At 41.5% G+C, this 16250-nt stretch overlaps 1 protein-coding gene across 3 annotated transcripts in view; it reads right to left on the reverse strand.

Moving 5' to 3' along the window:
* Positions 1-275: 275 nt before the first annotated feature.
* Positions 276-16250, reverse strand: part of afg1lb (AFG1 like ATPase b) — a 35978-nt gene continuing 20003 nt past the window's right edge. For 2 of the 3 annotated variants that reach the window (XM_064991367.1, XM_064991365.1), the window contains exons 9-13: positions 14797-14867; positions 14404-14504; positions 3421-3561; positions 2914-3021; positions 277-1848 (exon numbers count right to left, since the gene is read on the reverse strand). In XM_064991367.1, the coding sequence (XP_064847439.1) occupies positions 1696-1848; positions 2914-3021; positions 3421-3561; positions 14404-14504; positions 14797-14867 (574 nt within the window). In that variant the 3' untranslated portion in view covers positions 277-1695. Of the gene's footprint in view, positions 1849-2913; positions 3022-3420; positions 3562-14403; positions 14505-14796; positions 14868-16250 lie in introns of all 3 variants that reach the window. The other variant, XM_064991368.1, reaches the window with a different exon arrangement.

Consider the following 16250-nt stretch of genomic DNA (forward strand, 5'->3'; position numbering starts at 1 on the left):
GTAGAGTGGCTTTATTTTCTCCTTTAGCATGCATTTTTTCACTATTCTGAATGTCTAAAGAATTAATTTCTTGTTCTGAAATATGAACCCAGAAATACTGGACATTTTGACATTTTGGTGGTGATTTGACAAAATTACTATCATGGTCTTGAATTGGACTTTTCTGGTCTCTGACTTTTTGCCTCAGACCCCTTTTCCCCCTCCCGGTCTTGTCCCCCTCCCGGTCTTGTCCCCCTCCCGGCCTTGAATCGGGCTTTAGGTGGTCTCGAACACAACACTGTTAGAGCTACTAGTGTGCAGCTTTTGCTTTCTGAAATCATCCAACACATCTAACATTTCCTAAGACAAATAGTTAAGTAATAATGTATGTTTTTCTTTGCAGTTTCATCCTTGAAAAGGCTCAAGACACCTTTCTCTTCACCTTTAGATTCTACTGCATGGTTTATTACACAGTAGGCACAAATACATTACATTTAGCATTTTTACAGGGCAGATGGCTGGCTACATACCTCATGTATACTCACTGCTATTTCCTCCTTGATCTATGTATTTTGTAATTACATGTACAGCACCTCATTTTATATTTTTTAGTGGCACAGTTCAAACCGAACCATAGGGGGGCGGTAGTTATCCACCAAGAAAGACATTTGTTCAGTTCATATTTCCATCCCTTCAGCGCATACTGATGATGTGTCGTCCCTTATTGCTTAATTAGCTAATTAAGCAATAAGGCCAGAGGGGGTGTGGTATATGGCCAATAAACCACGGCTAAGGACTGTTCTTACGTACGATGCAACACGGAGTACCTGAACACCGGCCTCAGCTGTGGTATATTGGCAATATAGCACAATCCCCCGAGGTGCCTCATTGCTATTATAAACTGGTTACCAATGTAATTAGAGCAGTAAAAAGACATGTTTTGTCATACCCATGGTATATGGTCTGATATACCACGGCTGTCAGCCAAATCAGCATTCAGTGCTCGACCCACCCAGTTTATAAGTAGCCTCCCTCTGTTCTCCATGTATGTTTTAGGAAGAATAATATGGGACATGAATGAGTTTCTCTTGTTCCCGTCAGTTCCCTTTAAAGTACGTGAGGGAGATAGGTCAGTCAATTTTGAGTGTTTATTGGTTAGTTCCATAGACTTTGCATCGTTGTATGTCCCATTATGGCATCTGTGACAGCATGGGGAGTGCCATTGAGGGCATCTCCATTTTTAAGTAGTCAATCTTCTTCTATTACTTTTACGAGTTGGCAAAAAAAACTGAAAGGGTGCACACTGCCACCTAGAGTGTGTTGTTTGAACAGGTATAAATACAAGGTTGGCGATTTACTGCCACCTGCAGTTATGTAATGTTTCCTCACAAGTATAATTAATTGGCTGATCCCTCCTGGTGACCTGGATGGAATCATGTGATCCTTCCCTAACCCATAAGAAGTCCCACCCAGTTGACTACTTGCTAAAACGGGCTTTTGGGCACAAAAGTCTCTCTGACTGACTGTCTGTTGCGAGGTGTTTTAGCTTGTCACGTTATACTCCAGTCTAAAGGGATATAATTGATTGAGCCCTACTGTACCAATTGTTTGTGTTTTATGAGGTGTTTTTGCTGGTTATATTATACTTCAGTCTAAAAGAGAAGTTGCTGTTGATTACCCATCCCCTTCATTTGTTGTGAGGTCTTTGGGGGTACTTTACTGTGATCCTCTCTGTGTGTATGTAGTGTTACTGCGGTCCCCTTGAGTCCAGTACATCTCTGTCTGCATCTCGGTCAGTCTGGAGATGGTCCTCTGGAACGCAAAGATCTCCTCCTCCGCTGTGAACAGAGACAGATGGTCCCCAACATCCTACAAATAGGACCGCAGACAGTGGGTTTAACTCAACTACAACCATGACCAAAAACAATGGGGTCGACACAAACATGACCACAAAGATAATTTAACACGAACACAGTCGTTAACAAACCACAAACACAAATGTTTATATCAAGCAGGGGTTGGAACCGGTTCAGGAGATAGAACCGAAAACCGTTAAAAAAAAAATGTTTTACGAAGAACAGAATCAGAATAAGGAATGAAAGTGATCTATAATCAACCAAAACTGAACCATTCTTTTAAAAGCATGGAAACAGGTTAATAACATCCGGGAATTCTTTTCCAGTCCCACAAAAAAAAGCACCAAAATGCCTATGCAAAGCTCTCACTATCACTCAAAAACGTATATTCCAGCGTCTGCCTGGCCTGACTGCTGAAATTCTTTGCCAGTGTGTGTGTGTAGGGTACCTCCCCCACTGAAGCATAGGCTATTGTAGCCTAGTGATGTTACAAGCGTGATTCAGAGATTAGGGAGAGAGATTTCTAATTAGAGAATAATGGATTAACTTTTTCAATGCTAGTTAAGGATACTATAGTACGTTTCACATTGGATTTATTCCTTCATAGGAGCCGGTCCTCCTAGGTATAATTCTGTGGACTTAATTCAGATAATGCATGTCATAACAAGATGCCCAGCGCTTCAAGCCTCCTACTCCACCCTTTCTCATGCTCTCCTCACCTGCAAAATTTCATTAGCATCTCACGCCCTACTCTTGTCTGTCCATAGTAAACTGCTCTATCCCCACTGATTGATGAAGTCATTTAATATTAAGCTACACAACAAAAGATTTTAGAGGTTTAAAAAGGAACAGGTGGGCCTCCGTACAGGAGAAAAAAAAAGTGAAAAAAAAAAAGGAACAATGTAAACCATTACTTTTTGGGGTTGGAACCGGTTCCGAACATTATTTTGCTGGTCGGAAAATGATGGTTCTGTTCAAAAAGGAATAATTGGAAAATAATTTTTGGTTCCAACCCGACATTAAGAATGTGTTTTTGGTTATGTTCTGGTCTTGTTGTGGTTGGACCGTGTGGTCTCACCCCGCTCAGGCCCAGGTCGTCCAGTAGCATGCGGTCGCGGTCGTCCTCCCCTCCAGAGTGGACAAACAGCCTGTCCAGAGGGGCATCAGCTAACAGCACCACCCTCACCTGTGACAGATGGACAATGGAATGGTAACATTCTGTAACAACTAAAGTGAAACAGTGACACCTGCTGTAAGATAGAGTGTGAATAGATGGTTACAGGTGATGCTATTGCACATAATAACGCCTACAACAAACTACAGTATAGACCCTGCAGCTACGGACCATGGCAGTATGTCAAATACTTGAGTTACAGGTACAGATTGGGAAGCACATAGGCAGTAGTACCTAACACAGGTAGCCTATTGGTTAAGAGCGTTGGGCCAGTAACCAAAAGGTCGCTGGTTTGAATCCCCGAGTAAGGCACTTAAACCTAATTGCTCCTGTCGCTCCTCATAAGAGTCTGCTAAATGACTAAAAATGTTAATGTAAAACATAAAGTTTTTCCCATGCAGTGTGACTGACCTTGTTGTCATAGAAATTGTCTATCAGTGTGATGAAGCGCCGTGCCTGATCCTTCAGAGTGAGGGTAAGCATGGGGACATGACGGATAAACACTGTGTCAAACGCCTGGGCCATCTCCAGGTAGTCACTAGCACCCACTGGCTGGAACATACAGAGACAGGGATAATAAGCAAAAACACACACACACACACACGGAGGAGTTTAAACGCAATCACACAAGTACAGATGTAGGATCTTAATTTGACCTATATTGTCCAGGCAAAATAATCCTGCAGCAAAAGGACTTGAATGTTTAGTCTACAATGTTGCTTGATCGGTGGTTAGGCTATTAGCTGGCCAAAAGTAGGCTACTTGAAAAGTGCAATACTGTTAATTTAACAGTGGGCTTTCAGTGAATTTATGTACATCACAACGCTCAACTGCCGAAGACGTGGATGTCGATTATGGCATCCCCCCGCACCTCTGATTCAGAGGGGTTGGGTTAAATGCGGAAGACACATTTCAGTTGTACAACTGACTAGGTATCCCCTTTCCTGCGGTGCAGGAAAATTCTCAGCAACAAAAGATTGATAAAATTGAGATCCTATATCTGCATAGTACAATGTAGGGATTAATATGGCAAACCAGAATCCTGGGACTGTCCCTGGAACACTTCACATTTTCAGATTTGTTTTAATGACAAAACCCAGGAAATTACAACATTTTCCCCCAAAGTCACACTAATGCTATTCCACAAAATACACAACACGCGCAGCCAAAGATAGCTAAACATTCAATAGCACATTATCCAAACAGGTTGTCACATGTAAGCCTTTAGCCTAGTGTATTTACTTCACAAAAAGTCACCATAAATTAAAAGCACACGTATAATTGAAACCGTCAGACTGCACATGCGAACTGAACGCTACAGTATAGCCTATAAAATAACCTCTTTGAGCAGTCATTGAGACTCTTCAGACAGTCACAAATTTATTAGGCCTATGCACAATTCACTACATAGGCATTTCTGTCACAGAGATGAAATCTGTTAACAATTCAGAGATGCACGAGGAAAAATCTTCTCCTGTCCTAGAGCCTAGGTTATTTTCCTATCCAGTCTGAATCCCACTCTCAACCCAAAATCCTGACTCCTGTCTCGCATTAAAATTCCTAACTTCATTCTGTAATCCATCGGCTGCAATGCATTATCAAAGCACTTCTCTCACCTATACATGTCAAAATGATGCTAGAACATTTCCCCCACTTCTCTGCACTGTCTCGTAGGCCTGTGGTAGAGAATGTGTAATCAATTGGTATGAGAGTAGATATGTATTTTATTTTATTTTTTAAACAGAGTTGGTCCCTGTTAAGATACCATGTACTATTTCCACTCGTTATCTCCCTGTTATTCATGAGCTGATCTGCTACTTTCTCTATAATCATCAACTTGATCCCGTTATTCATGAGCTGATCTGCTATCTTCTCTATAATCAATAACTTGATCCCGTTATTCATGAGCTGTGCTACTATCTTCTCTATAATCATCAACTTGATCCCGTTATTCATGAGCTGATCTGCTATCTTCTCTATAATCAATAACTTGATCCCGTTATTCATGAGCTGTGCTGCTATCTTCTCTATAATCAATAACTTGATCCCGTTATTCATGAGCTGTGCTGCTATCTTCTCTATAATCATCAACTTGATTTTGCCAAACATATGAGATATTCTGTCATTAGTTGAGGGAGCTAGTTTAGCAACTTTGGTCATTTGACTTCCGTTACAAAGTTTGTATGATTCGACAACACTATACTCGGGGTGCACTCTGTGTCAAGATAGCCTACTGCTGAAATGCACTAAATTAGGAACATGATAACGCTCTGAATTTATGAAAAGCCGGTTTCACAAAGTGACAAAGTCATTGGGGTTCAAAAATTTAGTAATGATAGTTACTCTATATCAGTTTCATTTGGTCTAAAATCTTTACATAGTGGCGCTGACAAGATGGAGCAGAACCCCACTTATTTGTGAGAACCCTGGCATAGTCCATTCTTAAAGTATTCAGACCCCTTCCCTTTCTCCACATTGTTATATTACAATCTTATTTAAAAATAGATTCAATAAAAAATGTTGCTCATCAATCTACACACACACACACACACAATATCCCATAATGACAAAGCGAAAACAGGTTTTTAGATTTTTTTGCAAATGTATAAAAAATACAGTATTCAAACCCTTCGCTCAAGGACTCGAAATTGAGCTCAGGTACAGTTGAAGTCGGAAGTTACCATACACCTTAGCCAAATTAATTTAAACTCAGTTATTCACAATTCCTGACATTTAATTCTAGTAAAAATTCCCTGTTTTAGGTCAGTTAGGATTACCACTTTATTTTGAGAATGTGAAATGTCAGAATAATAGTAGAGAGAATGATTTATTTCAGCTTTATTTCTTTCAACACATTCCCAGTGTGTCAGAAGTTTACATACACTCAATTAGTATTTGGTAGTATTGCCTTTAAATTGTTTAACTTGGGTCAAACGTTTCGGGTAGCCCTCCACAAGCTTCCCACAATAAGTTGGGTGACAGAGCTGGTGTAACTGAGTCAGGTTTTGGAGGCCTTCTGTGGGATTGAGGTCAGGGCCTTGTGATGGCCACTCCAATACCTTGACTTTGTTGTCCTTAAGCCATTTTACACAACTTTGGAAGTATGCTTGGGGTCCATTGTCCATTTGGAAGACCCATTTGCGACCAAGCTTTAACTTCCTGACTGATGTCTTGAGATGTTGCTTCAATATATCCACATCTTTTTTCCTCCAAACATAATGATGGTCATTATGGCCAAACAGTTCTATTTTTGTTTCATCAGACCAGAGGACATTTCTCCAAAAAGTACAATTTTTGTCCCCATGTGCAGTTGCAAACCGTAGTCTTAAACCGTAATATAAAAGTAAAAAAAATTATCCAAAATAAACTGACATTCACAAACAGAAAGAATACAGGCAAAAACAAAACATACAAAAACATGCCCGCACTTGCCCACAATCACACACAAAAACACAAACGCGACATGTGCACAACCACAACCAGTCAGAAAGTTGGAAAACCCCGAGCCCCGACCGGCACACATGCGCGGCACAAGTAGCCGTCACTTCCACTTAAGCACCACACTTCCCGAAATGGTCCACATATGGCCTCCAAACTCTGTCATATAAGTCTGGTTTTTGTTTGACTTCAGAGTAAATAGAAACCTAGTGGGATGTAACTAGATAGTTCAGTCCTCCAGTTTGTTATTGAGTGTGAATATGAGGCGTTTCCAATTGATGGCTATACATTTTTTTTGCAGGAATTAGACCTAGATTAGAACACTTTCTCTAATATTGATCACCAATATTAACATTTCCCAACAGACAAAATCGTGGAGATGGATGGATATAAACTCCTCGCCACAAAAACATAATAGCACATACAGTACCAGTCAAAAGATAGGACACACGGGTTTTCAGACCAGACAAGGGTTTTTCTTTATTTTTACTATTTTCTACATTGTATAATAATAGTGAAGAAATCAAAACAATGATACAACACATATGGAATCATGTAGTAACCATTTTATTTGAGATCCTTCAAAGTAGCCACCCTTTGCCATGATGACAGCTTTGCACACCCTTGGCATTCTCTCAACCAGCTTCACCTGGAATGCTTTAACAACATTCTTGAATGAGTTCTCACATATGTTGAGCACTTGTTGGCTGCTTTTCCTTCACTCCGCGGTCCAACTCATCCCAAACCATCTCAATTGGGTTGATGTCGGGTGATTGTGGAGGCCAGGTCATCTGATGCAGCACTCCATCACTCTCCTTCTTGGTAAAATAGCCATTACCCAGACTGAAGGTGGGTTGGGTCATTGTCCTGTTGAAAAACAAATGATAATCCCACTAAGAGCAAACCAGATGGGATGGCGTATCGCTGCAGAATGCTGTGGTAGCCATGCTGGTTAAGTGTGCCTTGAATTCTAAATAAATCACTGAGTGTCACCAGCAAAGCACCCCCACACCATTACACCACCTCCTACATGCTTCACAGTTGGAACTACACATGCAGCCATCATCCATCCACCTGCTCTGTGTCCCACAAAGGCACGGCGGTTGGAACCAAAAATCTAAGAGACCAAAGGACAGATTTCCACCGGCCTAATGTCCATTGCTTGTGTTTTCTTGGCCCAAGCCAGTCTCTTTTTATTATTGGTGTCCTTTAGTAGTGTTTTTTTTTGCAGAAATATGACCATGAAGGCCTGATTCACATCTTCTTTGAACAGTTGCTGTTGAGATGTGTCTGTTACTTGAACTGTGAAGCATTTATTGGGGTTGCAATTTCTGAGGCTGGCAAATCTAATTAACTTATCCTCTGCAGCAGATGTAACTATGGGTCTCACTTTACTGTGGAGATCCTCATGAGAGTCAGTTTCATCATAGCGCTTGATGATTTTTGCAACTGCACTTGAAGAAACGGTCAAGGTTCTTGAAGTTTTCCGCATTGACTGACCTTCATGTCTTACAGTAATGATGAACTGTCGTTTCTCTTTGCTTAATTGAGCTGTTCTTGCCAGAATATGGACTTGGTCTTTTACCAAATAGGACTATCTTCTGTGCACCACCGCTACCTTGTCACAACACAACTGATTGGCTCAAACATATTAAGAAGGAAAGGAATTCCACAAATGTAATTTTAACAAGGCACACCTGTTAATTGAAATGCATTCCAGGTGACTACCTCATGAAGCTGGTTGAGGGAATGCCAAAACGTGTGCAAAGCTGTCATCAAGGCAAAGGGTGGCTACTTGTTTAACACTTTTTTGGTTACTACATTATTCCATATGTGTTATTTCATAGCTTTGATGTCTTCACTATTAGTGCAAGTTCTCCCACTTAAAAAGATGAGAGAGGCCTGTAATTTTAATCATAGGTACACTTCAACTATGACAGACAAAATGAGAAAAAAAATCCAGAAAATCACATTGTAGGATTTTTAATGAATTTATTTGCAAAATATGGTGGAAAATAAGTATTTGGTCACCAACACACAGGTAAGATTTCTGGCTCTCACAGACCTGTAACTTCTTCTTTAAGATGCTCCTTTGTCCTCCACTCGTTACCTGTATTAATGGCACCTGTTTGAACTTGTTATCAGTATAAAAGACACCTGTCCACAACCATTTCCACCATAATTTGCAAATAAATGTATTAAAAATCCTACAATGTGATTTTCTGGATTTTTTTTCTCATTTTGTCTGTCATAGTTGAAGTGTACCTATGATTAAAATTACAGGCCTCTCTCATCTTTTTAAGTGGGAGAACTTGCACAATTGGTGGCTGACTAAATACTTTTTTGCCCCACTGTATCAGGGTTACCAATTAAGGTGGTGCTCTTCAGAATATAATGTTTTACTTGTAGGAAGCGGAAAAAGTCCTGCTTTGGGAGTCGATATTTCTCGACCATCTGCTCAAATAAATAAAATCTTATCAGCAAATAAGTCATTTAGTCTGCGTATGCCCTTATTAAGCCAAAGGTTAAAGCCAGTATACAGCAATCCTGGACTAAAATCTGGGTTGTTAAGAATTGGGGTAAGAGCAGAGGTTAGTTTGGACCTTCCCAGGAAGTGTTGAACTGACCTCCATACTTTGTGTTTTTAAGTGTAATGGGATTATTGCAGTGATCTTCTACAGACTTGAAACTTCTGAAAAATAAAAGATCCTGTAAGGGGTATTTTGAAAGAGAAGTCTCAAAGTCTAACCAAATAGAGGAGTCATCATTTGTGATCCAGTCAGAAATATAACATAGGTGGGCACACCACTGATAGAACCTGATATTGGGCAGAACTTGGCACCTGCAATATTGCCATCTTAAGTCTTGGCTTGCGTTTACTCCATATAAAGGAACTTAGCCATCCATTTACATCCTTTATTACCTTATTGGAGAGTAATACTGGGATCATTTGGATTGGGTAAAGTAGTCTAGGTAAAATGTTCATTTTCAAGAGGGATATTCTACCCAACCAAGAAATCGTGAGAGAGTTCCAGCACTCCAGATCCTGTCTTATTGTATCAAACAAGGGAACAAAATTGGCTTTGAACATTTGCTGGAATTTAGGAGTTATAAATATACCCAGATACATGAAACCTGAGGGAGACCATTTAAAAGGGAAGGGGGGGAGAAGTATTAGGTACAGAGTCTAGGTTACCAAGTGGCATAGCCTCTGATTTAGTTAAGTTAATCTTGTAGCCTGAGAATTCGCTGAATAATTTAATAATATTATTAAGAGATGTAATTGAAGTCTCGGAACTAGAGATGAATATCAGGACATCATCAGCATACAAGCTTATTTTATGGTGAACATCACCAATGAGCAGCCCCTGTATAGCAGGCGTTACCCTGATGGCCTCGGCCAGTGGTTCCATAACGAGTGCAAATAGGAGAGGGGACAAAGGACAGCCCTGTCTGGTACCTCTGTGTATAGAGAAGCTATTTGACCTTAGCCCATTAGTAAGGATAGCAGCCCGAGGATCATCATATAAAACTTTCACCCATTTTATAAAGTTGTCCCCTAGACCAAATTTATTTAGAGCAAAGAATAGGTAAGACTACTCCACATGATCAAATGCTTTCTCAGCATCTAGGGAGAGCACAAGACCATCCATAGCACTTTGTTGGTAGGCTTGAATTACATTAAGAAGCCGCCTGACATTGTTGCATGACTTACGGCCCCTAATGAAGCCAGTTTGGTCTCCTTTCACAATTAGTGGCAGTGAGTCCTCTAATCTTGTGGCTAGAATTTTAGAAAGCAATTTCTATCCACATTCAGAAGGGAAATTGGTCTGTACGAGGAACAAGACTCTGGACATTTTCCCTTTTTGAGAATAAGTGATATGTTGGCTTCTCTCAGCGTTTGAGGGAGCTGGTCATTTGAAAATGAGTGGTTAAACATATCACGCAATGGCTCAAGGATCAGGCCATGGAACTCTTTATTGAACTCACTACCAAACCCGTCTGGTCCTGGGGCCTTACCATTTTGCAGATTCTTAATTGCGAACATTATCTCTTCCTCGGTAATAGGGGCATTAAGGAGAGACCTCTGTTCTTCGGAGATAGTAGGGAGCTCAATCTTAGAAAATAAGTTCTCCATTAATTTGGGTGCATCCGTTGGCAGTTCTGAGGCATAAAGGTTTGTATAAAATGTCTTAAATGAGTCATTTATCAATTTATTTTCATATAAATGCTTGCCATCAGAATCAGTAAAAGTAGCAATTGACTGAGAGTCAGCTCTCTTTTTAGCGAGGTATGCCAAGTACTTCCCTGGCTTATCGCCATGTTCATATAGCTTTTGCCTGACAAATCTCATTTTCTTTTCAGCGTCCTGTGTTAGGAAAGAGCCCAACGTTGATTGAATGACTGATATTTCCTTTAATAGGGCAGGAGTGGGAGTTTTAATGTAGTCCTTCTCTTTAGTTCCTAATTCACCCTCTAACATTTTTTGACTATGACTATGCTTCCTATCCTAGCGGATAAAACAGACTGCAAAGATGTCCTGGGCATAAAAAAGTAATCTATTCTAGTCTGACATCCATGAGGTGCAGAGAAAAAAGTGAACTCTCTGTTGGAGGGATGAAAAGTTCTCCAGACATCCGCATACCCCAGATCATCACAAATAGCTTTAAGTGACTTAGCTTGAGGAGAGAGTGAAGCTATACCGCTGGGAAACTCAATAAGGGGGTTCAACAAACAATGGAAATCTCCTCCAACCACTGCAGTGTCCGAGATTAATTCTGAAAAGTCTAGAAATACCTTAGTGAGGAAATCAGGGGGCTGGGCAGGGGGAAGTAAATATTCATTATGGAAATGTTCTGCCCCTGTAAAGTACCATTAATTATAACAAAGCGACCAAATTTATCTTTCACACAATTCAAGACCTTAAGTGGTAAGTTATTTTTCACAAGAATTGCCACACCTCTACTTCTGGATGTAAATGATGAGAAAAACACTTGCACAAACCCCCCTTGTTGTAATTTCAGATGCTCCTTATCATCCAAATTAGTTTTTTTGCAACAGGGCAATATCAATATATATATATTTTTAAAGACAGTACCTTCTTCCTTTTAATGGGGCTATGGCTCCCTCTAATGTTCCATGTACATACACGCAGTCTGTTACCTACCATTGGGCCTTGACCATTCAATATCCAGACTGGATCCTACTGTAAAGGTGGGGTGGCAACTTTTTCCATGTGTTGAACTCTCCTCTATCTCACGAGCATAAACAAACGATATGAACCCTGAACTCGAACTAAACTCAACCCAAAAATGAAACATGTAAAGATCCAAAAGGGGGTTTTCCCACTAGCTAACATGCAGGTGATTTCAACTTTCCAATGTAGACTCTTAAGTCCGCATTGCCACTCAATAGTCTCATCCTTTATATATATGGAAATGAAAATCAATAGAAGAAGATTGAGGCTCTTCCACCTAAAACCAAGCCTGAGCACCAATATGGATTCACACATATCTCAGCCTGAGCTATAGCGGCAGTTACTTTAGCAAGAAAAATAATAAAGGTACGAATATTACTGAACCGGAGTACGTGACAATAAAAAAAGTTATCCAATGCTGCGGAGGTGCAGCTTAAAGTTATTTACCCGAGAGAGTCAATAAACGCAGCAGCCTCTTCAGGTGTGTAGAGTTTTTTTAGGCGATCCGTTGACCATAATCTTCAATGTGGCCGGGTACAGCAGTGCGTAGTCCATCTTCATTCTCTTGAGTCGAGCCTTGGCCTCATCAAATGCTTTGCGTCTTCGTTCTGTGGAATAATCATTGACGAATGAGACCTTTGGACCTTTATGTTGACTATCATCAGAGCCGATGTTTCTAGCCGCATCCATGACGCGCTGCTTGTCGGTGAAGTTGTGGAACTTTATTACCACTGGTCGTGGGCGCTGGTTGGGACCTGGTATCGGTGCTTGAGAGCGATGGGCTCTGTCCAGCTTCACACGACCAGCCTTCGTGTCCATTTGTAGGTAGCCAGGGATCCATTCCTCAAAGAATTTTACTGAACGTGTCCCATCAGAATTTTCCGCGAGTCCCACAACACGAATATTGCATCTGCGTCCTCGATTATCCAAGTCGTCAATGTGCTCCGCCATTTCGCGCACCTGTTTCTCAAGTGCTTTTATCTTAGTGTCCATAGATGTAGTTGAAGTTTCCACTGTAGCAATTCTTCCTTCCTCCTCATCAACATGTTTCACAACCCTCTGTAGTTCAGCTGAATGGCCTGCTATTGCTTCCAAGACAGTTCTTATCTTAACATCGATCACTTTAGTAATGTTATCAGTCATCTTTTGAATCACCAGGTCCATTGTGCCTGGATCCGCAATGGTGTTAGCTTTGCTAACGTTAGCTAGCTCCTCCTGAACATCTACATGGATGATGGTTTTGGTCGAGTTCTTAGTAGTTCTGTTGCGCATGTTGTCTGAGATTTTTGAGAAATAGCCATCAAGACTCATTGCAGGATAACTTATTTAGCCAATTCTACCACTTTTTCAAGCTAGGAGATTCATGTAAAAATATAAATTTATGAATGCCACGGGAGCTCGCTGAAACACAGTGTTCTCTCTACGGCGTCATTTTGTCCTCCGCCTCCATCATTCTTAAATGGAAGAAGTTTGGAACCACCAAGACTCTTCCTAGAGCTAGCCACCCAGCCAAACTGAGCAATCAGGGGAGAAGGGCCTTGGTCAGGGAGGTGATCAAGAACCCGATGGTTCCTCTGTGGAGATGGGAGAACAATCTCTGCAGCACTCCACCAATCAGGCCTTTATGGTAGAGTGGCCAGACGGAAGCCACTGCCAAAAGGCACCTAAAGGTCTCTCAGACCATGAGAAACAAGATTATCTGGTCTGATGAAACCAAGATTCAACTATTTTGCCTCAATGCCAAGCGCCACGTGTGGAAGAAACCTGGTACCATCCCTACGGTGAAGCACAGTGGTGGCAGCATCACGCTGTGGGGATGTTTTTCAGAAGCAGGGAGCAGAGACTAGTCAGGATGGGGGAAAGATGAACAGAGCAAAGTACAGAGATCCTTGATGAAAACCTGCTCCAGAGCACTCAGGACCTCAGACTGGGGCAAGGTTCACCTTCTAACAAGACAACGATCCTAAGCACACAGCCAAGACAACGCAGGAGTGGCTTCATGACGGCTTCGGGACAAGTCTCTGAATGTCCTTGAGTGGCCCAGCCAGAGCCCGGACTTGAACCCTGAAATAGCTGTGCAGCGACGCTCCCCATCCAACCTGACAGAGCTTGAGAGGATTTGCAAAGAAGAATGGAAGAAACTCCCCAAATACAGGTTTGCTAAGCTTGTAGCACCATACCCTGTAATCGCTGCCAAAGGTGCTTCAACAAAGTACTGCGGAAAGGGTCTGAATACTTTACATATTGCGTTTATATTTTTGTTCAGTTTAGACACACTAAAAAGGCTGATGCTATTCCCTGCTGAACAAAAACGGTTAAAAATAGCCTGTAGTCTTTGACCTTGAACAGCGCACAGATGAATGAATATAGAATTGGAGGGGACAGGAGAGAGCAAGGACGAGAGCAGAAGGAATGAGAATGAGCAAAAAAATGTGAAAGAAGAAGAGGCAGAAACAAAGGGGAAGGACACAATGAAGGAGGTAGAAAAAAACAGCAGGAAAAAGTACAATGAGTGGATAAATTAAGAAAACAGGAACGATAGAGCGAAGGAGGGAGTGAGGGTAAAAAGAGAGCGAAAGAATAAGGAAGAATATAGGGATCTGGTTGGAAGAGAAAAAGTAGCAGAGCATAGTCAACACAGAGAAGAGAGAGATACAATAACAAGCAGGAGAGAGGCGGAGTTGGGAGAAAGAGAGAGGGAGATAAATACAAAAAAAATAAAGAGAGTGATAGAGAAGATAGTTGTGGAAGTAACTCACTCTATCACACAGTTCTTTAAAGGTACAGTCAGCGATGTTTCCACAGGTCTTCTCCAGTCTCAACTCTCTGCCCTGCACCGCCAGGACCCTGGGACCCGTTACTATGGAAACGCACACACGATTAATTGACCCAACATAGAGCTGATCATACACAGAAAACAACACAATATTGAAACTATGGCCACTACTTTAGCCTCAATATCACTGGCCCTACCAGTTTACTATAGTAATGTAAGTTCCAATAGTGTAAGTGAACATATTCTGTTTGCCTCCATTTTTCCCCATCTCTCTTTTTCTCCCATCCTTGTCTCTCAATCTCCCCAGTCCTCTCTCACCCTTTTACTTTCTCTCGCCCCCCTTTCTCTTACTACAAGAGGTACATTAACTTCCTACCATTGTTTTGTCTCACAGCCAGCTCGTGAAACAGCGTATCCATGAAGGCCTCCGCATCAGGCTCTCTGGTGCTGCACACAAACACACACACAAACACACACACAATGGGGAAGAGAGAAAGAGGGGGATAATAGAATATGAAATTAATAAGGCTGAAGAGGCCACATCAAACAGCGGGTGCGGGGAGGGGGAAGGAAGGGGGGTACTTAGCTTTTCACTCCATCTCCAAAAAAACGAGATGTTAGACTGTAAACACAAACATTACCCTGTGAATGCGTGGCACATTGAATCGGTCTGTCTGTGCATGTGTTTTAACTCTCGCTCAGGTAAAGAGGAGCGCAATGTGTTTTATTTGCATACACTGAAAGAGAAAAGCACTTGAAATCTCTGGCTACGCAATGAGCAACAACAACGTTATTCATACTCTGTGTGTGTGTGTGTGTGTGTGTGTGTGTGTGTGTGTGTGTGTGTGTGTGTGTGTGTGTGTGTGTGTGTGTGTGTGTGTGTGTGTGTGTGTGTGTGTGTGTGTGTGTGTGTGTGTGTGTGTGTGTGTGTGTGTGTGTGTGTGTGTGTGTGTGTGTGTGTGTGTGTCTGTGTGTGTGTGTGTACAGGTAATTGGAAGAAAAGTACTCTGCCTTTTCAAACTCAATCATCTTGTATTTCTCTACTCCTCCATCTGTCCCTTTATCTCTCACTGTAGGTTAGGCATCTCACTGTAGGTTAGGCATCTCACTGTAGGTTAGGCATCTCACTGTAGGTTAGGCATCTCACTGTAGGTTAGGCATCTCACTGTAGGTTAGGGACCTCACTGTAGGTTAGGCATCTCACTGTAGGTTAGGCATCTCACTGTAGGTTAGGCATCTCACTGTAGGTTAGGCATCTCACTGTAGGTTAGGCATTTCACTGTAGGTTAGGGATCTCACTGTAGGTTAGGGATCTCACTGTAGGTTAGGGACCTCACTGTAGATTAGGGATCTCACTGTAGGTTAGGGATCTCATTGTAGGTTAGTGTCCTTACTGTCAATGTAGGTTAGTGTCCTTACTCGGTCCTTACCTACTCCTAACTCCCTCTGCCTTTTTCGGTTTGTCGATCTCTTGCTCTCTCTCTGATACTAACCTGCAGTGACATTAACTTCTTATGGCTGGTGGGGGGGCGGTATTGAGTAGCTTGGGTGAACAAGGTGCCCAAAGTAAACTGCCTGCTACTCAGGCCCAGAAGCTAAAATATGCATATTATTAGTAGATTTGGATAGAAAACACTGAAGTTTCTAAAACGTAATAATGTCTGTGAGTATAACAGAACTCATATGGCAGGCAAAAACCAAACATGAAGTGGGAAATCTGAGGTTTGAAGTTTTTTAACTCTTTGCCTATCCAAGATACAGTGTAAATTTGGTCCGATTGCACTTCCTAAGGCTTCCACTCGATGTCAACAATCTTTAGAACCTTGTTTC

Source organism: Oncorhynchus masou, chromosome 16, assembly GCF_036934945.1.
Source record: "Oncorhynchus masou masou isolate Uvic2021 chromosome 16, UVic_Omas_1.1, whole genome shotgun sequence".
NCBI lineage: Eukaryota > Metazoa > Chordata > Actinopteri > Salmoniformes > Salmonidae > Oncorhynchus > Oncorhynchus masou.